General features: G+C 39.6%; 1 protein-coding gene across 1 annotated transcript; it reads left to right on the top strand.

Annotated features, from left to right (window-relative positions):
* Window positions 1-1,161: 1,161 nt before the first annotated feature.
* On the top strand, window positions 1,162-19,566 carry LOC121942593 (collagen alpha-1(XVII) chain-like). Its single transcript, XM_042485848.1, has 53 exons — window positions 1,162-1,216; window positions 2,108-2,301; window positions 2,332-2,554; window positions 3,021-3,068; window positions 3,147-3,188; window positions 3,658-3,705; window positions 3,806-3,949; window positions 4,120-4,218; window positions 5,095-5,157; window positions 5,258-5,338; window positions 5,720-5,770; window positions 6,066-6,227; window positions 6,359-6,439; window positions 6,537-6,581; window positions 7,966-8,100; window positions 8,189-8,491; window positions 8,601-8,651; window positions 8,733-8,759; window positions 8,938-8,964; window positions 9,049-9,111; window positions 9,199-9,303; window positions 9,379-9,441; window positions 9,614-9,649; window positions 9,743-9,796; window positions 10,570-10,641; window positions 11,218-11,280; window positions 11,467-11,538; window positions 11,964-11,999; window positions 12,083-12,199; window positions 12,303-12,410; window positions 12,498-12,569; window positions 12,664-12,714; window positions 12,831-12,893; window positions 13,017-13,076; window positions 13,164-13,190; window positions 13,277-13,327; window positions 13,697-13,786; window positions 13,927-13,974; window positions 14,660-14,686; window positions 14,768-14,866; window positions 14,972-15,103; window positions 15,183-15,278; window positions 15,401-15,526; window positions 15,618-15,701; window positions 15,851-16,015; window positions 16,121-16,261; window positions 16,769-16,930; window positions 17,048-17,194; window positions 17,501-17,650; window positions 17,753-17,902; window positions 18,007-18,087; window positions 19,163-19,216; window positions 19,517-19,566. Exons 1-53 carry the CDS (start codon window positions 1,162-1,164, stop codon window positions 19,564-19,566), a joined length of 4,794 nt encoding a protein of 1,597 aa, XP_042341782.1.
* Window positions 19,567-21,915: the final 2,349 nt, after the last annotated feature.

The raw sequence follows: 21,915 nt of genomic DNA on the forward strand, positions 1-21,915 counted from the left end.
TGCCCACAATCCACACAACAACAAAAACGACAATGATAATATTAATAATAGTAAGTTATTAGGTTACAAAAACGTCCAATAGCATTGTACATAACAAACAGACAATAGTCTTTGAGCAAAAATACAATAGATAAGATAAATATGATTAAAAAACCCACCCACCCACCCACAAACAAACCACACCACCAGTGGCTCCAGTCTCAGCTCTGGGTTTGCCAAAGTCTGATTAATACAATTTTCTGAAATAGAAAGTCTGCACATATATCGACACATAAGATTTTGCATTATGGCAGAGCAGGTAGGCACAGCAACATTAACCAACATTTGGCTGGCACTACCGTAGTCTGCTTCAGCAGAAAAAAACATAATGATGTGACTTTTGAAAGCCACCATGTGTGACATTTGAAAATGTGAGACTCTGGTGCCCCCTGTTGGCAGCATGATAAATGACACTGTAGCACTCAGCAGTGCTCGCAAGCACCCCAAACCACCAACAGATCTGACCTGGGGACACTGAGATTAACAGGCAGGCAGCTACACATAATTACATCCTTTGAAAACAATTACCTGACTTTCAGGATGTCACTTTTTATAGAGTGTTTATTATTATCCGACCAAATTGCCTGAGTCAGTGTGTGCCTCTGCTCTGACAGAGTCTGTACATGCCTTTAGTAATAAGCACTAGTTTCAGTCCACCTGTATGACTGCTGGGCAAAGATTTAATGCCATTACCCCCAGCTATGACTGAAACCTCATACCTGTTTCAGCTGAGCTTCTGTAGTGATCTGCCTTCATACTGTAGGTCCCTTTTGTTAAAAAGAAAAGCCACATTCATCAAGTGAGTTAGAGCTACGCCCTTTCTATACATCTCCAGGTGAACGCTTTAAATCAGTGGCATGTTGGTTTCTAAAGAGCCTTTTCCACAAGAGACAAAGGAAAGAAATACGACCACACAAATTGCAACAGTATGAAATGATGAAAGGACTGTGTCCAAACACTGCCTCAGGGTGCAGTAACCTTTCAGTTCAATGTAATGAAAATCTGCTTTTTCACAGTTTTAGTCTTTCATATTGAACAAAGTATAGCTTTCTTTTTCTCGGGATTTCTTTCTAGCACAAAAAACAGTGTGTGTTCTGTTTGTATTGCAACAGCTAGCATTGGATGGATGATCTAGTTACGACCAGGACTGTGAGCTGTGGTGGAGGAGGTGGTGGAGGTAAGATCTGAGAGGTTTTGGCCTATGAATGTGGCTGTTCTGAAATATAAAATTGCAAAGTAAGCTGTGCTATTAGAAATCTTCGCACCTGACATATATCATGCATATTGGTGGCTTAGCTTATTTTGTTACACATATTTTGAACAGTAGATTGCCAATTTAAAGCTGCAGTATTCTTTTTTTTAATAAAAAACGGATCAAATGATCAAAATTTCATTTAAATTAAATTAAATTAAATTAAATTAAATTTGTTGAAATGTAAACCAGCATAATGTTTCAATGTATCCCCTACATTATAACGTATAAATATAATGCATTAATGGTTTCCAGAAATAAGTAAGTCTGTGTTTTGTTTACAGTGGGTTTTTCTGCTTTCAGTTGGCCAAAAAAAAAATCCATTAATGCAGTTTTAAAGTACACTGGAGTTGGCAAAGAAATATAGTGATATGCTGATAATATTATGCCACTCGAGGGAGCTGCATGCCATCAAGCTTCCAGGTGACAGCTTATCATGTTTAATAGAAAGCTCACTCCCCTGGGCAGCACCAGCAGTAGCAATTATCTTATATGTGCCCGTCATAAATCAGTCTCATATGAGAATGGAGGGATTTCATGGTAAAGAGTGATATGAACATGTTCAGGCACACTGCAAGGCATGCAGAGGCTTAACATGGGAATGTTTTTTTTGACAAAAAGGTTGAAATAGGTATTCACGTCAAAGGTTAAATATGAAGGTTGCCTGTGCAGTCGTGTAGTTAAAACTGAATTTAGGTTAGACGTCTTCAGCCCCTGCGGACAGTGTCACTTGAGTTTCTGATGAAGGCTTTGATGTTGATATTTTAACAAAAAATGCACTTACTGATCACAATAATTTATCTTTTTTTCCTCTAGGTGATCTTTCTCTGGGTGCAGGAGGGTCAGGTGAAAGAGCTGCGTCAGGAGGCTCTACTGGCACAAGCAGCTCGGTTCTGATCACCACATCCAGCAGCTCTGGTGGATCTGGAGCAAACAAAGGCACCGGAGGCATCAGCATCACTTCTCTAGGAGCGTCCTCTGCTGTATCTTCAGGGGGAGGGAGTTCTGGAGTTTCGGGGGTCTCAGGGGCAGAGTTTAAGGCCACTGGAGGGGGGTCCTCTGGCATGTCTTCTGGTGGTAGAGAAGGAAAAAGGGAAAGGGGTCTCGGTGCTGTGACAGTTACGACAGTGACGAAGACCAGCAGTTCAGGAGGATCTGGAGCAGCGAAGAGAGGATCATCCTCAGCTGTCACTTACTCACCTGTTCCCAAAGAGAGGAAGAGCACAACTGCCATGGCAACAGCTCTGTCAGATGTCTTTGATGGTTGGTCAATTCATTCACGCTGCTTTACTGATTTTCTTTTTTTAATTATTCTTTTTCTACAACATATTCATAAGACAAGACAAACTATATATATATATATGTGTGTGTGTGTGTGTGTGTGTGTGTGTGTGTGTTGTAAAGTATCCCCTACCTTTTAACCACACCTCTTATGGATTCCCATTATCATCACTTTGCAGCTTATCTGAAACATTAACATCCCCATTTTGTTTATTCCTTTGTATGTCTAAAGTGACAGAATATAAACCCAAATAGAAACATTTTAGCTTTAAATCTAATATTCTGTGTACTATATATACTACTACACAGAGTACAAAAGTGTGCCTTTATGTCTGGTCTGTTTCACAATGTTTGTAGTTTGACTGGGGGGTCAGCAGCACTACTTTACAGCATTTGGAGAGAAGAAAATAAACTGGAGGCTAATCTTTATTTTGTCTTCATGTTTCAGGAAGTTCAAGCTCAAACTCCTCTCCAGAGTACAACAGGAAGGAGTATGGTGAGTATAATATGAGTCTTAGGGAACTCTGCAATGTGCACATGTATTAAACTCTGTTTTGTTTTTTTTTTCTTTAAGGCATTTCCAGTTCTGCTTCCAGAGGAAGAACTCCGAGCAGAGGTACACCGCATGTCTGATACAGTACATTTAAAAGAGCAGTGTGTAGGATTTAGTGCCATCTAGTGGTTAAATAAAAGCTTGCAACCAACTGAATACCCTTCCTGTCATCCCTCCCTTTCCACGTGTAGCAGAATTTATGGTGGGCCTCAGGCAAAACCAATGTCTCATTTATGCAGTCTGGGCTACTGTTAAAACACGGCGGTGCAACATGGTATGCTCCATGAAAGAGGACCCGCTTCTTATGTAGATATTCTCATTCTAATTTAACGATAACTCATTTCTTAGTTTCAGTATTTTATACACTAGTAAAAAACATAGTTATATTCCATTTAGATCCTCTAAAATCCCATGCATTGGTTTTTAAAGAGATAATGCATAAGCAATACATATCAATAACATTTTTACCTTTATTTTTAGATGGTTATAAAGCAACAAGGACATTCAATTAATCATTTTTCTCGTTGCTTAGAGAGTCAGATCAGAGCCAGGCTTCAGAGTGCCTCTCCTCCTGCAAGCTGTGAGTATAACTCTATTGTCATGCACGTCCACATATCTGACACTAAAGAATAATATATGATGCATTAATGTGCATTAATGTCCATTAATGTGCTGTGCAGGGACCGAGCTGGATGACGTGAAGCGTCTGCTGAGAGGAAACCACTCCAGCAGCACCAGCCCGACTCAGACCCCCAACAACACACTGCCCATTCCCCAGAAGGCCAGCGTGGAACCGAGGACCATGTCTGAGAGCTTGAGCGCAGGTTCAACCAATCAGCCACTATTCCTGTTATCTTTAATTATGTTATTAAAATTCATATCGTTTTTAAGTTGTTATGCATGATTATTTTATAGTACATTTTCTGCTTTACACCTGCCCTCACTTTTTAATTTTCCACTTATTTGTCTGTCATCTTTCTGTCTTCCGCACTAGACCAGTATGACAGCATTTGGTCTGGAGGTGTGAGCAGTGGTTACAGTTACAACACAAATCCCAACAACCTGTCGCCTACCTCGGCCCTTTACCCGACAGGTCAGTCAATAACGATAACATCCCCAACCTGCTGACAAACTGCAGTTTTCCTCTGAGCTAAATCTATAGAAGACAGTAGTTTCAATGAATTATTGTTTATAATGAATTATTTAAATTAACAGGGACATCATTACTGAGAAAAAAAGTTCATGTTGAAATTTCGAAAATGCAATATTTAATGCATTAAAAATAGAACATATGGGGTTTCATTTACTTCAAATATTTTGGGTTTAAAAAAATCTCAAAATGTCAGCACATAAAACTAATAACTCATAACAACTCAAACTGTCTGCATAGCTAAAATACCTCCTGTAAAAAGTTTAAAGTAAAAGCCATACATCCAAAACTTCACTGAGGTAAAAAAAAATATTTGCATCAAAGTAAAGTATGTGCAGAATGAACCATTTCATAATAATAAATATATATTATGTCAGCTGGGATAGATCAATGCAGATAAAGAATTAAATGAATGAAAGAAATATAATAGTTGATACATTAATGTTAATTACTGGTAAAGGTGAAACTTTCTTGTTTTAACTTGGCATTTGTGAAGTTAAACCCAGTGATCAATAAAGTATAATATTTATCTGTAATGATACATCATCATTTATTTGCTAAGAATATTTTGTATTATTATTCAGAATTGCAAAATAGTAATCAAAAAATATGTAGTGTGTTAAAAAGTATAATATTTCCAATCTGAATTATAGCAAAGTAGAAGTATAAAGTAGAAACAAGTGACAATTAATTTGGCATTTAGAGGAAAAAATGTAGTTTTAGTGAATAAGCCCTCACTTTATATATACGTTTTTATTTTCTTTGCCAACTGTGTCTGAAGATGGAAATATGTGACTCTACTCTGTTCTGCTTGTTCAGGAGTTCAGAACAACCTGACGCTCCGCTCTCCCTCTGTGAGCAGTCTAACTCTGGGCACCACAGGTGAGCCTCGTCCTGTCATCTCACAGCCCCCTTTGGATTTTTCACATTGTTAGTTTGGCACTGACAGTAGATAACTGTATTATTTCCCCTTCTGCCTCAGTTCCTGTGTACGGTGTTCAGAATAACCTGGTCAGTACAAGCCCCACACTACTCTCTTCCACTGGAACCAACACACAAATAGGTAAAACATTAAATATTAACCTGACAATATATCACCTCAAAAATAAAATGTTTTAGATACTATGTCAAATGACCTTTTGAGTGTAGTCAATTTTTAACTTGTCAAGATAGTCAGTCAGAATCACCAAAAAATGGGTAAATGAGCCACTAAAGAGATGTCAGAGATGCAGTGGCACAATAAGGAAACATTACAGTTAAAAGTACAGATGATTATGAGTACAATTTTTAGAAAAAATAACTTCTCTTTCATATTTGGTGAAACTGTCATTCATCCACACAGTAGTTAATGTAAAAAAAGATGTCTGTTCTTTAAGCTTTAGAACTGTTATGTTTTTTGGAATTATGAATTTGTGTCTAAATGTGCGCGTTTGTCTCCTGTCAGTGTACGGTGTGCAGAAAAATGTGTCTGGCCCTGGAATCAGTCCTACCACAGGTACTGTATTTGAAAGTAGGTTTGTCATTAGTAAAAAAGAGTTTTACCCACTTTTGTTAGACACTATACGCCTTTACAATTGGCTTTACATCCATCATACAGTGAAATATAGTATAGTAAATAAAATTCTTTAGTTTTGAGGTATCAAAGTGACTGGAATCAAGTCCTTTTGAACTTTTAGTTGTTCAAAATGTCTTCATCACACAGACATTAGTCCACTGCAACTGTATTACTGCATGCGAATTATTTACATTTTTATGATATTTGAGTTTTTAATGTCTTGTTTGTTTCTTAGTGAGACCTAGAAGTCCCATTATTGACGATGCCTCGGGCAAAGACTTTAAGTTTGTGCTGATAGAGAAGGGGAACTCTCCTGTAACGAAGGAGACGGAGCGGCTGGTGATGACCAAAGACACAGGGAAGCAGTTCATATCTGCTACACCTGGAAGTGCTTCAGGTAAATACTACTAAGTGCTACTGTGTATGCATACTCACCCACTGCCTAACTTACTTTTATTATTACTGACATCTGAGAGGATTTTTACTTGTACGCTGATCACATACTGTTGTAACTGTTGTGTCTTGTAGCGACCTACTCTGGAGATTCACTTCAGAGAGAAAAACAGAAGCTATCATCCAGCACAACGGACGATGGAACAGATGCTAAATGTAGATGCAACAAATCTTAATTGCTTTGGGATTCATCGCATACACTGTTTCTTGTTTGGCATGTAATTACATTATTTTCTTTTTCTTTTCTTTTAAGCTGCAACCCTTAAAGTTGCCACAAAAGACAAAGCCACCTATGCAGGTATGGTACATGCTCCCATTTTCTCCTTTTGCTATAATATGTTGTATATCGGGTTTACAGTCAAATCCTGCAAGACTTCCCACCAAAAATATCTACAAGTGGCAAATCAAAGCAGTCCATTGACAATTAAGGAAATATGCTTATTCACTATCTGAGAGTGGTATTGATTTTCTCATTTAACTCTCAGCAATAAAGCAAAGATGTTCTTCCCAAAATGTCCAGCTATTATTTAAAGAAATTGTACAAGTTAGGAAAAATGTAAAAATCTATAAAAGCTAGATACAATAAGAGACTAATCTCAAAAATATGTTATATACACTAGTATATTCTCAACACTGAACACAGAATAGACCCACTTGCATGACTCTAAAGGAAGCACACAAACGATCAGTCAGCGAAGCAAACAAATGTGAAAACGGCTGAGCTGATGCAGGCTCAAAAAACAGTCCAACACAAACATGCAAAAGAAAGCTTACTTAAGAAATACAGATGGAACGCTTGCTACACAAGACAAAGACAAACTGGCACAGATGCAAGCCAACACACAGTTTATACACAGCAAAGGAGCGAAATCACACAGGAGGGAAACTTGAAACATCATCTGAAACCCTAAGAGACAGATATTAACAAAATAAAACAGGAAATCGACAAACAGAAACATGGCCTCACAGATGAATAACAAACACTATGACAGTCCTAAAGCTTTAAAGTTGTGGTAGGCAGAAATCTGGAAAAGGCAATAAAAATGTGAAGAAAGTGATAACACACCCTCCTCCTGCAGCTCTCCCTCCCTCTGCCTTAAGCCTCATCTCCCATCAGGCAGCTACAGACATACAGTGACTCAGTGTTTCCTATATATTGATGAATTTAATGTTATTTAATGCACATTCACTCAGCCCCTCCTCGCCCCGGCCTCTGTCTCTCTCTCGCTCTCTCTGTTTATCAGAATGAGCAAAGATTTAGTATATAATATTATTCACCCCGCCGTCGTTGGGGTTTGTAGTGTGGACAGTTTTTGCCGTGCTAGAAAAGCAATGTCATCTGCCAGACTTTCTGCCACTGAATCAGACTTTTATTGAAGGGATGTCCACATGCATTAGTAGGAACACCCTCTCTCAGAAATGGCCTGTGATTGGCCAAAATCTCCCATCATGGGCTAGATTTCCTAAAGCAAGAGTCACATTTTCTATTAGAACACTTGAATTACAATATGCTCAAAGTATTTTATGTGATTTTTCACCAATTTTAGCAAAATTAAACTGACAGCTTTAACTGTACATTACCACTCCTATAATGACTCCAGTCCAGTTTTCTCACTGTCTTAGAGAAACAATACAAACAGAACAGGAAAACATGAACCTGTCTCAACTTTTTGGTTTCTCAGAGATCCGTAAAGGTGACTCAGGCCTTGACTCAGCTTTAAGCTTCTGCTCCTGCTGCAGCTGGTGGAAGTGGCTGCTCGGCCTCCTGCTCAGCCTGCTCCTCCTCCTCGGTCTCCTCTTTGGACTCATCGCTTTGGGTAAGACGTGCAGTCTCATAGCAGCATGTTTTTTACCTTCATAAGAGTCCACTTACACATGTCCATCATCTTCTCTCTGACCTCACAGCTGAACAAGTGAAACGCCTCAAGAACCGCGTGGATGCTCTCGAAGCCATCACTGGCACTACGTCAGCCAGGTCCAGCCGCTTGTCGGCCTCCTCTGGCATCAACATCATCGATCCGCTGGACCCGTCGTACATCGACAGGAGTTCTGCTGGGTCCACCCTGACCCGCACTGACAATGGGATCTACCTGGGGTCTGCTGGACCAGGTGGAGGCGTAGGGGGCGGTGTAGGACAGGACAGTGCCGCCCTGCAGAGAGCCATTCAGCAGCTGGTCAGGGCTGAACTCCGTTCGGATGCTGTAAGAGGTATGACAATGTAACAAACTCATGAATGATCTTGACATAAGCTCATATCCGTCTTTGAAACAACCTCTAGAACATTTGAATCTGATTGATCCTTTTTTTCTGCTTTTAGAAACACTTGCATACTCACTTAAAGGGGAGAGAGGAGATCCAGGACCTAAAGGCATGTTTGCACAAAACATAAAATAATTTGGACATTGATATTTTGTTGATATCCGTCTTAAAGCTGTGTGTCTCTTGTCAGGTGATCCAGGTCTGCTTGGACAAAAAGGTGAGGAAATGTCCTGCATATATATTCAAAATGTAATGAATAGCAGTGCGTGATATACAATATACTTATTGTACATTACAGTGTATATTTTAAGTATGTTCTGTCTTTGCTGTGTTGTGTGTGATGACTGAATAAAAATACTACAACTACTAAAAAATACTACTACTCTCTTTTGCAGGTGATAGCGGCTTTCCTGGCTTGCCAGGTGAGACTGAGAGCAAATATTTTGTAGCCTTTTCCCCACAGAGGTGTCATGCTGCAGTCCGCTCATAATATCTTATTTCTTTAGGTCCTCCTGGGCCGATGGGTCACCCAGGATTGGATGGACCAAGGGGACTAAAAGGAAGTGCAGGTAGAGTATAGATAATCTTTTTTTGTTATTTGAGCAGACACTATGAAGAGAAAACCATGGGCTCAATCTCTGCGTCTCTGTGACCAGGTGAACCGGGCCCCGAGGGACCAGCAGGCCAGAGGGGCCGAGATGGACCAATGGGCCCCCGCGGAGACGCTGGACCACCAGGCTTTGGAGAGAAAGGAGACAAAGGTAGAAAACGTTTGTCACTCATGTTGAATCATGGTTTAGTATTTAGTCATTGATCATGAAACCTGGCTTTGACAGGATCTCAGGGCGAGGCAGGACATCCCGGTCCTCCTGGCACTACTGGACCTACGGGACTGAAAGGTAAGGTCAAAGGTCATTACAAGGACAGATTTGAATAAAATTTAAAGGACCATACCAGTTTTTTAACATAATTGTATGCCAGGTACAAATCACTAATAAAACTGACATGGTAAATTCACTATGATACAGGAGCCAAACTCAATGGCCACTGTGATTTGCTTGTTTGATTTAGGTGCCATGGGAGAGCACGGTGCATCAGGAATCCCCGGTAAAGACTCAGTTCCACATGAATGTCTGATTTCGTCCATTATTTCCTTTTGATTGGCAGTGATGTTGTAGACCTGTGATAATTTGTGTGCAGGTGTTCCAGGTCCAAAGGGTATCCAGGGTGATGCTGGAGCTCCAGGAGCTAAAGGTACCTTTGAATATGCTCAGAACAACTGATGATGTGTAACAGCAAACAAGTCTATGTAGAGATGCTTAAAGAATTATCTTTGCAAAACACTAATTGGTTGAATTAATGGCAGTATTAATCAATGAATTATGTAAAGATGTCTCAGTATCAGTTTAGACCAACTTTAAGTGCGCCATTTTTTGTTGTTGATATTATACAAAAATCAGTTGCAAAGTACACATTTTTGCTTGTTTTTCCCCCCTCCCAACCCTCTTTGGGGCGTGGTAGAACAGAAAAACAAAACACCACCTTGTCCTAAAATGCCACCCACACACCTCAAACGCCAGTAAGTAATTAAAACAAAAATAAATAACTATTTAATAGAATTTAACAGAGAGACACCATAGGAAAGATAGTCAAGATGCTTACTGCAAGAAATTAGATGCAATGTGGATCAGATGTGGTCCAGAGAGGTAAGAGTATTTAGGAAATGATAGACTGCCATCTTTTGTAGAAACTGGCAGATAAGCCTCTCAGGAGAATATTTCAACTTTTCTAATGATAAAAAGGACATTAAATCAAACAACCAGGATGTGGCGAAAGGAGGATTAGGGCTTTTCCAATGTGACAGAACACTTCTACGGGCAATGACTGAAGCAAAAGCAACAATATCTGAGTGTTTCTTAGAGAAACTGACAGGTGCAGGTGATACCTCAAAGACAGCTATCAACGGGCGGTGTTTAAAAGTGATATTAAGGACTTTACTTAATGTCTTTTTATTGTTTTTAATGCAGGTGATCGAGGAACACCAGGGCCGCCAGGAATCAAAGGAGATCAGGGAGAACGGGGGTCACGTGGACCAGCAGGTGTGTTATAGCCTCACATATCCTGAACAACATAAATTACAACAATTGGTCTGGTATCATCCATGATTCTTGGATACTGAGGCTAATGTTAGCAAACCCTGGATAGATTTTATTGTGTAACTGATGAATGACTCAATGACTTTATGATGCTTTTATAATTGTGTCAGTGTTAAATTGATTTAGTTTTTACCACATATTTTTTACCTTTATATTGTAAATGCCACTTGTCAGTAGCTGCTGTTCAGCAAAAAAAATGCCTATTATTAAGCTGCATTTGATGACTATAATACCCTGTCAAAAGGTCAATAAATACTGTGAAGTGCCGCTGCAAACATATTGTATACATGTTGCTACAACTTATTGTGTCAATTGTAAATAAATGATTTATAATATATTTTATAATGGCCACCCAATGTTTATAGATGCACTACACAGTATTTATCAACAATAAACTGTTAAAATACCATCAATTATAGCATTATTTCTCATTTATTGATGATGTTTATTAAAAAGTGTTACCGTCATGTGTTTGAAAGAGGGTTTTGATTTTGATGGTTCTTAATCTAATGGTTATAGGTGAACCAGGACAACCTGGACCACAAGGCCCTGCAGGACCAAAAGGATCTAGAGGAATTATAGGTGAATTGAAAGCTTAACATATTAAAAAATATGTATTAATGCTGCATTAAACCTCATCAGCTAATTCACTCTCTTGGTGCCAACCATAATGCGTTCTGCCATGGCAGCCAAAGAAAAATCCCCAATTATTTACAGTTTGTTTTGAGGTGAGAATTATGCTGTAATTGAGAGTCTCGCTCTATGCAGGTGACACGGGTTCAATGGGACTTCCCGGTGTTAGAGGACCACCTGGACTTCCTGGAGATGCTGGTCCCCCAGGTACCCTTACACTGTCTGATACAGCAGTATGAACAGCAATGATGCAATCAGTTGTGTTTCCCAAATATGGCTCAAGTTGTGACAATTCAGTCTCTGTGGACCTTGAATTCCTGTACAAAATGTCATTAAAATCCATTCAGATATTTTAGGATATTTCAGTCTGGATCAAAGTGTTGGAGCAACAGATTGTCTGACACTGCCATCATTAAATTAAGCACTATCATGCCTTATTGAAAGCTTGCATACACACTTAGCTTGTAAACATGTATACATGAGAACTACATTAGAAAAAATGGTGTTAGTTATGTAAATGGAATCAAATTATCTTGCCAATGTACCCCTAACTACTAAATCAAATTGTTGTTATAGTGTATGTCTATAATGGAAAGATTCATTGTGTAATCGATCATGCTGCTGTCTTTCAGGGGAACCAGGATCACCTGGTAAAGTCATCGCTCCAAGTAAGATGCCAGTTTGGCCTTAAGTTTTAACACAAAGTCAAGTTAAAGGTAACTGATGTTTGTCTCCTGCATTTTGTTTCTAGTTGGCTCCAATACTGTGGCTGTTCCCGGACCACCAGGGCCTCCTGGGCCTCCAGGTCCTGCTGGAACCCATGGTCTGTCTGGTCCCATTGGCCCCGCTGGTGTTCCAGGACAACCTGGTAAATCCAGACTCTTGACCCATGTTACCCATCTGAGATGAGAACAGATTGATTTAAGGATTGTTGATACATATTGTTTTTTTCTGTGATGGTACACTGATAGGACCTCAGGGAGAACGAGGAGAGAAAGGAGAAAAGGGAGAGCCAGGAAAACCTGGCGAGCCTGGTAGTTTCACTGATACAGAAACCATCAGTTCCACCCGATCCGACAGTGGGTACCTCTCTGTTTCTTTAATTTCTTTCTTTGGCACAAATTAATCAAGGATAACAGTTAGACTTTTCATTTTACTTCTAACAGGACTTTCATCAGCTGCTCGATTTTCTGGCCCACCAGGCCCTCCAGGCCCTCCTGGAGCACCTGGTCCTCCTGGTATGTCAAAACCTATTTGTAATATATTAAGAACATTTGTTGGTGCTTAGGTAAAAGTAATGATTTTTCAAAAGCTGTTGTAACTCTTGTTTAGGTGAGACAATACAGGGTCCTCCAGGACGCAGAGGTCCTGTGGGAGAGCCAGGTAAACAAGCATTTTGCATTACACAGACTGGCAAATAGATACCGAGATCATCAGCATACAGGATGATTTAAACAGAGTCAGAATGAAAAGATTTTCTTCTTCTGCTGACCTCACAGGAGTTGGTTTACCTGGACCTCGTGGACAGAAAGGAGAGCCAGGCAGCTTTGTGCCTACCTCAGGTAGGTGAACAAAATCTCACTTCAGATATATTGCAGGTCCTAAGACATCTGGACACTTGTCAAATTCAGTCTCAACTGTCTTTGCTTGACATGTTTGACATGTCGATACCTATTTTGTCTTAGAAACCTTTTTTGCTGGCCCACCAGGACCACCAGGACCCCAAGGCCCACAGGGTATAGCAGGTAAGTGTGACAAATCAAATGCTTCCAAAAACAATGCGTTTATATCTACAATCATATTTCATTCATCTAATCATTCATTATCCTCAGGTGACCAGGGACCACAAGGGTACCAAGGTGAGAAGTGTTTGGTGTTTAGAAGTGACAGACTTAAAAATAAAAAAAAAACATACTGTCCTAATTGTTGTCCTCATTGTTTTCAGGTGAACCAGGTCAACCAGGTCTCCCAGGGAGTCCAGGGCCGCCGGGCACTGGTAAGTCAATGAGTCTGAATCTATGGTGGTCTTATTTCATGTAACAGTCACTACTTGTGGGCACTGCCAAGTCCAAAATGAGTTTAGATTTTAGGAGAAATATTTTAAGAATTTTCCACAGCCTAATTATATAACTTTGAACTTTTCTATGCTCTATGTATGCTTTAAATATAAGAGAATTTATTAAGTTAGTTTGCCCAAAAAAAAAAAAAAAGGTCCAATAACTGGAAATTTCCCAGAGCTTTCAGACTCATCTTGTGACCTTCATCAGAAGGTGGAGTGTGTTTTGCTGTTTTTGAGGTATTTCGAGAGTCATTAATGAACCTCCAAACTCTTTTACCAGAAGCTAAATCAGTGTTTTCATGTCAGGTTTCCCAGGCCACCCTGGACCAAGGGGGCCTCAGGGTCCGCCAGGCCCAGAGGGGCCAGAGGGCCCAGAGGGACCACAAGGACCTAAAGGTAAACTCAGCCAAATGTTTTGATCCTCTGTAACTCATCATATTATTTTGTTTTTGTGTTAATTTACAGGATTAAGTCTTTATTAAGTAGTCAGCAAATGCTAGATTTTGTCTCTTAAACTGTTTATGTGTACCTTGCAGGCGATGCAGGAGTCCCCAGTGCTTCAGGAATCTCCAGGGTCTCTGATGGTAAAACCATCCTAAATAAATCATATCATGTATTAAGACTATCTTAATAATAATCTTCTCTAGTGCCGTGTTTTTAGAAGGTCGGCAGTGTTGCAAGCAGCCAGCTGCAATTACTGATGACAAATAAGAAACCTGACAGTGATGCAAAAATGGTCCAAAATACAAATCTTTTTAGCTTCCAATTAAGAACATTTTGACAAAAAGGGGTAATTCTCAGTGAGAGCTGGAGGGATCCTGCAATATTGACATATACTACAACCTTTACCCTTTCACATTTCAATAAGTCATCTGACATTAATGGTTAATATAAAATAATTGGGTGATCAAGATTTTAATTTTAAAGGGGAACTCCATTTTTTTTGTTTGAAGATAGCGACCACATAAACTGCTAATAGCATAACACACCTGAATCTCTGCCTGATCAAGCTGTAAAACATTTGGGCAGCCAGATTTGACAGGGAATATATCTCTGACTCTACTGCATTAATTTTGATCCTTTATTGATTTATTGATTTATTTACATTGTGTATTATAAGTCTGGCAATTTTATAGGAGTGTGCTGATAATCTGGTACCTTCGTAGCAATAATAATAGCTATCTCTGAAAATCTTGTTCTCATTTACAATTTAAGTCTTTTTCTTTTTGTGCGTGTTATTTTATTAGAGAGTTTTTGTTTTCATACCAGGTGTCTCATATAGTTCTGGGGCCCCAGGCCCACCTGGACCACCTGGACCTCCTGGTCCACCAGGAAGGGATGGCAGTAGATCTCGATCATCTGATGGGTGGACCCCAGGCCCACCTGGACCACCTGGTCCACCTGGTCCTCCAGGAAGAGATGGAAGTGGATCTGGATCAACTGATGTGGGACAGTACATTGCAGAATACATTCAGAGTGAGCTATATATTTATTTGCTTTGATTAATGTAGAACTACGACTGAATGAAACAAAGAGCTAAGTCAAGTGATCTGAGTGAGACAACATTGTCTTGGCAAACAGGTAGTGACATCAGGCAGTACCTGGCCGGGCCTCCAGGACCTCCAGGGCCTCCAGGAACACCGGGGGCTCTTGGGTCTGCAGGGGACAGTCTGGTGGATGATGTTGCCAATCGTGTCATTGCTTACATCCAGAGTATGTATCATTACACAGGATATCTGTATGTCAAAACCTGCAGTTACAAGCTACAGCTACATACCCTCTACCTGTTCAGGTCCAGGGAGAGGATATGACCGGATGCCTGGCCCTCCTGGTCCTCCAGGCCCACCTGGCTCCATCTCTGTCATTGACATCATCAATTTATTACAGCGTAAGTCTCATTTCTCAAAGTTTCTTGCAGATGGCAGAGATTAAGGAACGGCACCCGTGAAGTGCATTTAGAGCAGAGCGCATGAGACTATTTGCCAAAATGTGTCGATTATTTGTGTCAAGGAGAGGACGTGAAGAGACACATTTCTGGTACTCCTGGTCCACCAGGAGCTCCTGGAGCTCCAGGCCATGGCAGCTCTAGATTCAGCACCCAGGAGGTGGCTGAACGAGTCCTCTCCCTCATGAATGGTGAGTATCACAGATGAACCTACCAATCAAAAAGGTGTTTTGTTGAGAGAACATGGATGATTGACTGACTGTGGGTCTTGTCTGTTACCAGAGAGGGGAGTGGTAGGTGTCCCTGGACCTCCTGGACCTCCTGGACTCCCTGGAATCCCTGGACAACCTGGAAACTTATTGTCAAGTAAGAAACACAATAAAAACACAAATAGCTATTCAGTGAAATCTGGTTTTAGTGCTCATTATGTTGATGTTCATGTCGCGTCTGATCTAAAGTCATAAGAATCAAAGCATTCCTAAGATAACAGAAGTCCAATTTCATTGTCCAACTAGCTGGGCATCAAGCACTTGTGGGTCCTCAGGGGCCTCCTGGTTCTCCAGGTATCCCTGGTCCACAAGGTCCACCTGGACCAGCAGGTCCACCTGGGCGAACAGGTCCACCCAGCCCACAAGGATTTGGGAACTACATCGGTCCAGAAATTCATGAGTACCTGCAGAGTGAGTCTGAAATGAGCATCATCAGTTTTTGAGGAATTCATCTGTGAAAATATACTTCTATAAAATGCATTTTGTCTGCCTCTGCATCTTTCCATTTTCCCAAAGGTGTTGCCTTTAGAGGTCTACCAGGCCCCCCTGGTCCCCCTGGGCCCGAGGGCCCACCCGGTCAAGTCCACGGACTGGTTTCCTATGCTGAACATGCCAACAGAGAGACACTCAAAGCAGAGCAACAACAATACGTCAAGAGTGAGTTGAAAGAAACATTTCACCAATTTTAAACTGGAGAAAGAAATTTAAATTAAGTGAGTTTGTAAGTAAAGCTTTTTTTATATAGCCCTTTTCAGACACACAAAGTACTCCACACAAACACACATACTAAAATAAATGAGTAAGTCAAATTCAAATAAATTAAAATATAGAGCACAGCACAATGGGATGTAGCGTTTACACTTAAGTGTACGACTTGTGACTGAGCTAATTCATGGTGCTTGACTTGTTCAAGGGCATGAGTGAGGTTTAAGAAGGTTTTGGTGTTTTCTGCTACACTTTAGCATATAGGCTAAAAAGCAGTGCATACAAAATGACCTTGCATTTAACAATGATACAAAATAGTACTTTAAAGGTTAAATTAAGTCACAGTCTCAGCATAGACCTCCACAAAATGTCACTTCATAAATCTGCCTTTATAATGTGGCCCAATGTTAACTAAGTTATTTTTTCTTATGCTATCGAGTTCTGTTGTTTTGTCTCCAGGTGACAGTGTTAGAGGGGCTATGTTCGGAAATCCTGGTACGCCAGGTCCTCCCGGACCTCCGGGACACAAGGGAGAACCAGGCATACCCGGCACCAGAGTCTGGACTGTGGACACTGGAGACTACTCCAGCATGGCTATCAAAGTAACTGATTACATCAAATGTAGGTGATCCACAGGGAGTGTGTTATGAACTTCATCACAAATTACAGGTTTTCACCCTCTGAACCTTGGCGTCGTTACTATACTATACACTAAAGTTTACTGGTCTCCACATGCAGCTCACGGTCTGCTGCGTGATGTTGTGAGAGACTCTGAACGTCTTGTTCAAGGACCTCCAGGACCTCCTGGACTTCCAGGATCGCCTGGACAAAGCCAATGGCTTAGTTCCCGTGAAAATGTTGTGGATGTGGTGGAATATATCAAATGTAAGTCACTAGGAGGTTTTGGTGCTTTTATAAATGAACGGCTGCCATTACATTGAAGAACCTCATGATTACAAGCTGCATCTTTGTCACTAACATTTCATTTCCAACTGAGGATCCGTTTCAGATCAGGTAGAATAAATCATATGTAAAAACATATGATGTCATACTCAGATGTACTCCAATGCCCTAATGCCAAACATCATGATACAGAATAGCGTTCTTTAAGTCTTTTAATTATTTTTATGGTGATGAATGAAACCAAAATAAGATAAAAATGCATCACAGAGAGTTTTGTGTCATTCGCAGCCCGAGGTGTGCTGCATGACATTGTGAGGGAATACGGCAGTCGTGTCTTCCATGGACCTCCAGGACCGCCCGGCCCCGCAGGTCCCCCTGGATACAGCCGGTGGTTTGGTTCCCATGGAAATGCCACAGATCTGCTGGAATACATCAAATGTAGGCAAATGCACTATGATGTTCCAAAACTTAAATCAAAACCTACAATAAAACACAAGTTGTATAGGTAATAGTTGAAACATTTTGGATTGCATTTTCCAGCTCATGGTCTGCTACGTGACTTTGAACGGAACCACAATGAACGAGCCATCCAAGGACCACCGGGACCACCTGGCCCTCCAGGTCCCCCTGGATACAGCCGATTGTTTGGTTCCCACACAAATGTTACTGATTTAGTGGAATACATCAAAAGTAAAGAAGCATTTACCTCTAAAATGTTACATTAAAAACATAAGAAGGATGAAGTAGCTATAAGATGGGCTGCCAAGGATGATATCTGAATTTGTCCTCCACAGCACATGGAGCCATTGTAGGACCGCCTGGGAGACCAGGAATGAAAGGGGACATGGGATTCCCAGGGCCAAAAGGAGAAAGAGGTAGATCATTGTTTTCATAGTGGCTACAGTGTTTTAGATTTAAAGGTTCAGTGTGTAACATTTAGTGGCATCTAGCAGTGAGGTGTGTGCCAAGCATGTAGGAGAACTACAGCTGCCAACACCAAGACATAAAAACACAATGGTCCTATCAAGAGCCAGTGTTTGGTTTGGCCATTCTGGGCTGCCGTAGAACATCATGGTGGACTCCATGGAAGAGGACCCGCTCTGTGTTTAGATATAAATGTCTCATTTTAACCATTTGAATCCTGGAGCAACATCACTTTTCTTGAGCTGCCTTCAGATTTCTTTCACAAGTATTTAAACCTTTGAACCCTGAGAAAACATGTTTGATATCTTATAAAAACATGGGAAAAAGTCAGTGAGCGACTAATAAATGTTCCACAAATTGCAAGAAAACAGAAGATTTAGATTTAAAAAAAAAAAAAAAAAAGCAAGGTAAAACTGTACCTAAAATTCTCCTAATTTCATTTTTAAAATTGTGTTACAAAATTACACATTTAAGAACTTTTTACACTTCCTTTTTTTCAAAACTTTCTTTTTTAATCATTTTTTTGTTGTTGTTTCTTAAACTATTTTCCAGGTCATTTTCTTGTGAATTTTATTAATTTCTTGCCTTTTTTTTAGTCTTTTCCTCTTTTCTTGCTTAAATTTTTCAAAGGGTTAAGGTAACGAAAACATGATGATTCTTTGTTTCAGATGATTATAAATTACTGAAAACATAGTTATGAATATTATATACCTTTTCTACCAATAGATGCCCCCAAATCCTACACATTGGACCTTTAAACATGACACTTTTTACTATGCAATATGAGTGTGTTCATTGCTTTTTTCAGTCATATGTGATTTTAACAGCTCAAAATGAATTGGCTGAAAAATGGGGTTGTACATTAAATCTACGATAATATTAATAAATAATAATAGAAATCTACATTAATTTTTTGAATATTTTTTCACTTTTCCACTCTTAATCTATATGTTCATTCTGCCTTCAGCATTTGGTTCTTAATGAGCTGCTCAAACCTGAAAATAATTTCACTCTGTGTGGACGCAGGTGAACGAGGCCTTCCAGGCAGAGATGGACGCAGAGGACAAAAAGGAGACAGAGGTCAGTATAGTAAGTCAGCTGGATTTGATGGTTGATGATTTGACACAGGTTTGGACACAGGTTTGGACACTGGGCATAAAATGTATCACAATGTAACAAATTTTAATTTGAAAAGTGCATTTATAGCTGGATCATCAGTGCTGGATCATGAGAAATGATCATGCAGAGTTTTACATGTCATGATTTTTGCAAGTTATGATTTAAAATGTTTGATTTAAAGTGCTGCAGCAAGTAGGGACCCGATGATAGATGTAGTTTTCATTAAGCAACAGTTTAATTAAACTCTGTGTTGTTTTTCAGGAGAATTCAATCAGACGTCTAAAAGAAGGAGGAGGGACGTTGGTGTTTAAGAGCCAACCTGCTGAATACATAGAGCTTTAAGTGAAATCCTGTTTAATGTGGAGTCTGGTCTGTATAAAGGAGGTGAATATAATGATTATTTTCTTTTCTTCTTTCTACTTATTTTTTTAACCAATCTATCTGTTTCTATAAATGATTTGTGATTTTATTTTTTATTTCTGAATATCTGCTGTGCTGAAATCAGGGACTTTGTAAAAAGCTTTGAATAGCTTGGTACTCTATTGATGAGTGTCACTCAGGGGGGAGGGGGGCTTTTATTGTGTAGGGTTGAATGAATTGAATGCATGTACTAATTAAATAATTCTTAGATTTTTTTAAAGAAATGTGGTTGTTCATGTATGAGCTTTGAAGCTTTAAAATGGTAAGTTTGGTCTTTTTCAACCTGGACCCTGTTTTCCCATGTTTTTGAGACTGAGTGACTGATTTGAAGAACACTTTTTGAAATTTTGAGTGAGACTGCTGTGGCCAAACAGGCTAAAATGTAATCATCTGGAACATGTTTGCACTGTCAATTACATTCACTAAAAGTGCTTGTTTTTGCAACTGAAAGACTCAGATTTATATTTTAAGTATCGGACAATTGCAATCCGGGGACTGTAGCAAAGCGGTACACAGCGGTCTGAGATTAATCATATCCCAGGTGTGTTTGTACTGACATGATGTGACACCACACACGGGTGGCTTTTATCGAACTCATTATGTGACTTTTGTAGCTAATTGGTAGCACCAGGTCTTGTTTAGGGACTTCACAGAGAAGGGAAACATACATTATGTCCCACCCTTGGTTGTCCCTATGGGACCAAAAACATTACACCACTGACCCAAAATAGTCCCATCAGACACCCTTAAAACAATCAAATGCATGGGATTTATTAACAAACATTGTGCAAACATACCAGCAGTACCTACACCAGAAACCTCTCCTCTCTGCTGCCGCCACAGAAGCTTTATCAGCTCTTTCCTCAGAAAGCTGCAGTGCACCTCGTTAGTTAATGCAGCACACCAGGGACAACAGCACAGGACACACACAGCTGTGACAATATGGATACAACACTTTTTTGTAGAATTCGTTTGAACTTTTTTTTTTCATTTCATTTAGAGAGTTTCAACTGTTTTGTTAAGGTCTGCTTCTGGTGCTGCTGCTGCAAAAAAAAATCCAAACAAATATCTATTTCAGTTACAGGCTGTAATGCAAAAAGATGGCAAAAACAACACGTGGGATGAATACTTTTTTGAATACAGGCATTGTACGAAGCAGCCTATTTTTCAGCTGCCTGCAGCACTCTCAGTCATTTATATAGATAGAAAAAGGTTGGAAAATAGGGTCCAGGTTGAAAAACACTGAACTCACCCCCTTTTCATCACTGTCAGATAATTACAATTACAAATGTATTATGAGGTGGATCCACATAAAGGACTAAACACAACTGTACAGAGGAAAAAAGTTTATTTACAGCAAAATGAAAATCTACATTACACAGGCATTCTAAAAACTATACATTTATTTAAAAAATGCATATTGATTTTGATATGGATATCATTGTTTTCAGTCAACATTCAGAATTTCATCAAATTACTCCTTTTTTGTAGAATCTAACTGTCTGACAGAACAAGAGCTGACAGGATCGATTTTGTAATTATGTTTTTGTACGCTGCAAACCTCCAATGAAGAAGCTACAGTACAGTCGCTGCAGTGTGGGTGAAACATTTTCATATAAATAGCTTCTGAGAACGTTTTGTAAAAGGTGCACAGCACTCTGTTGCATTTTTTTTGTACATAACAGTTGAGTTATTAAATACTTTTGACTCACTGCAGCCAATCATAGAGAAAATTAGATGTGAAAATGAACCAATCACGAGTCAAGATGGCCTAAACCAGTCAGGTCCATTTTTGTTTTTACAACTGCATCGAATATTAGATTTCTTTGACATCACTCATAATACATCAGCCTAAATAATAAAAAAAATGCTAAGAGCTCATGTTCTGTTTTTCTTTCTCTGAACACACATGCAATTGCTCTGAAAGTGTTAATATGTTTCATACAGTCAAAGAACAGAACATTAAAGTTGGCATAAAACCTAGAGTTTGACCAAAATCTTCAAAGGCGGTCATATCAGGTACACAGTATATCCACACAGCTGTTTTGAAGAATTAAGGCTATTAGCTAGCACGACAATTAAAACAGTATTATCATTTCAATAAAAAGAAGAAACAAAAGCCGTACAGACTCATTCATGATACACCTGGTAGCAAAATACCTCACGAGGAGCCGAAAAACAAGCAAAAACAAAGGATGCATCATCTGGAACTGCAGGTTTAAGCTACGTTCAGACTGCAG

This window comes from Plectropomus leopardus, chromosome 4 (assembly GCF_008729295.1).
Source record: "Plectropomus leopardus isolate mb chromosome 4, YSFRI_Pleo_2.0, whole genome shotgun sequence".
Lineage (NCBI taxonomy): Eukaryota > Metazoa > Chordata > Actinopteri > Perciformes > Serranidae > Plectropomus > Plectropomus leopardus.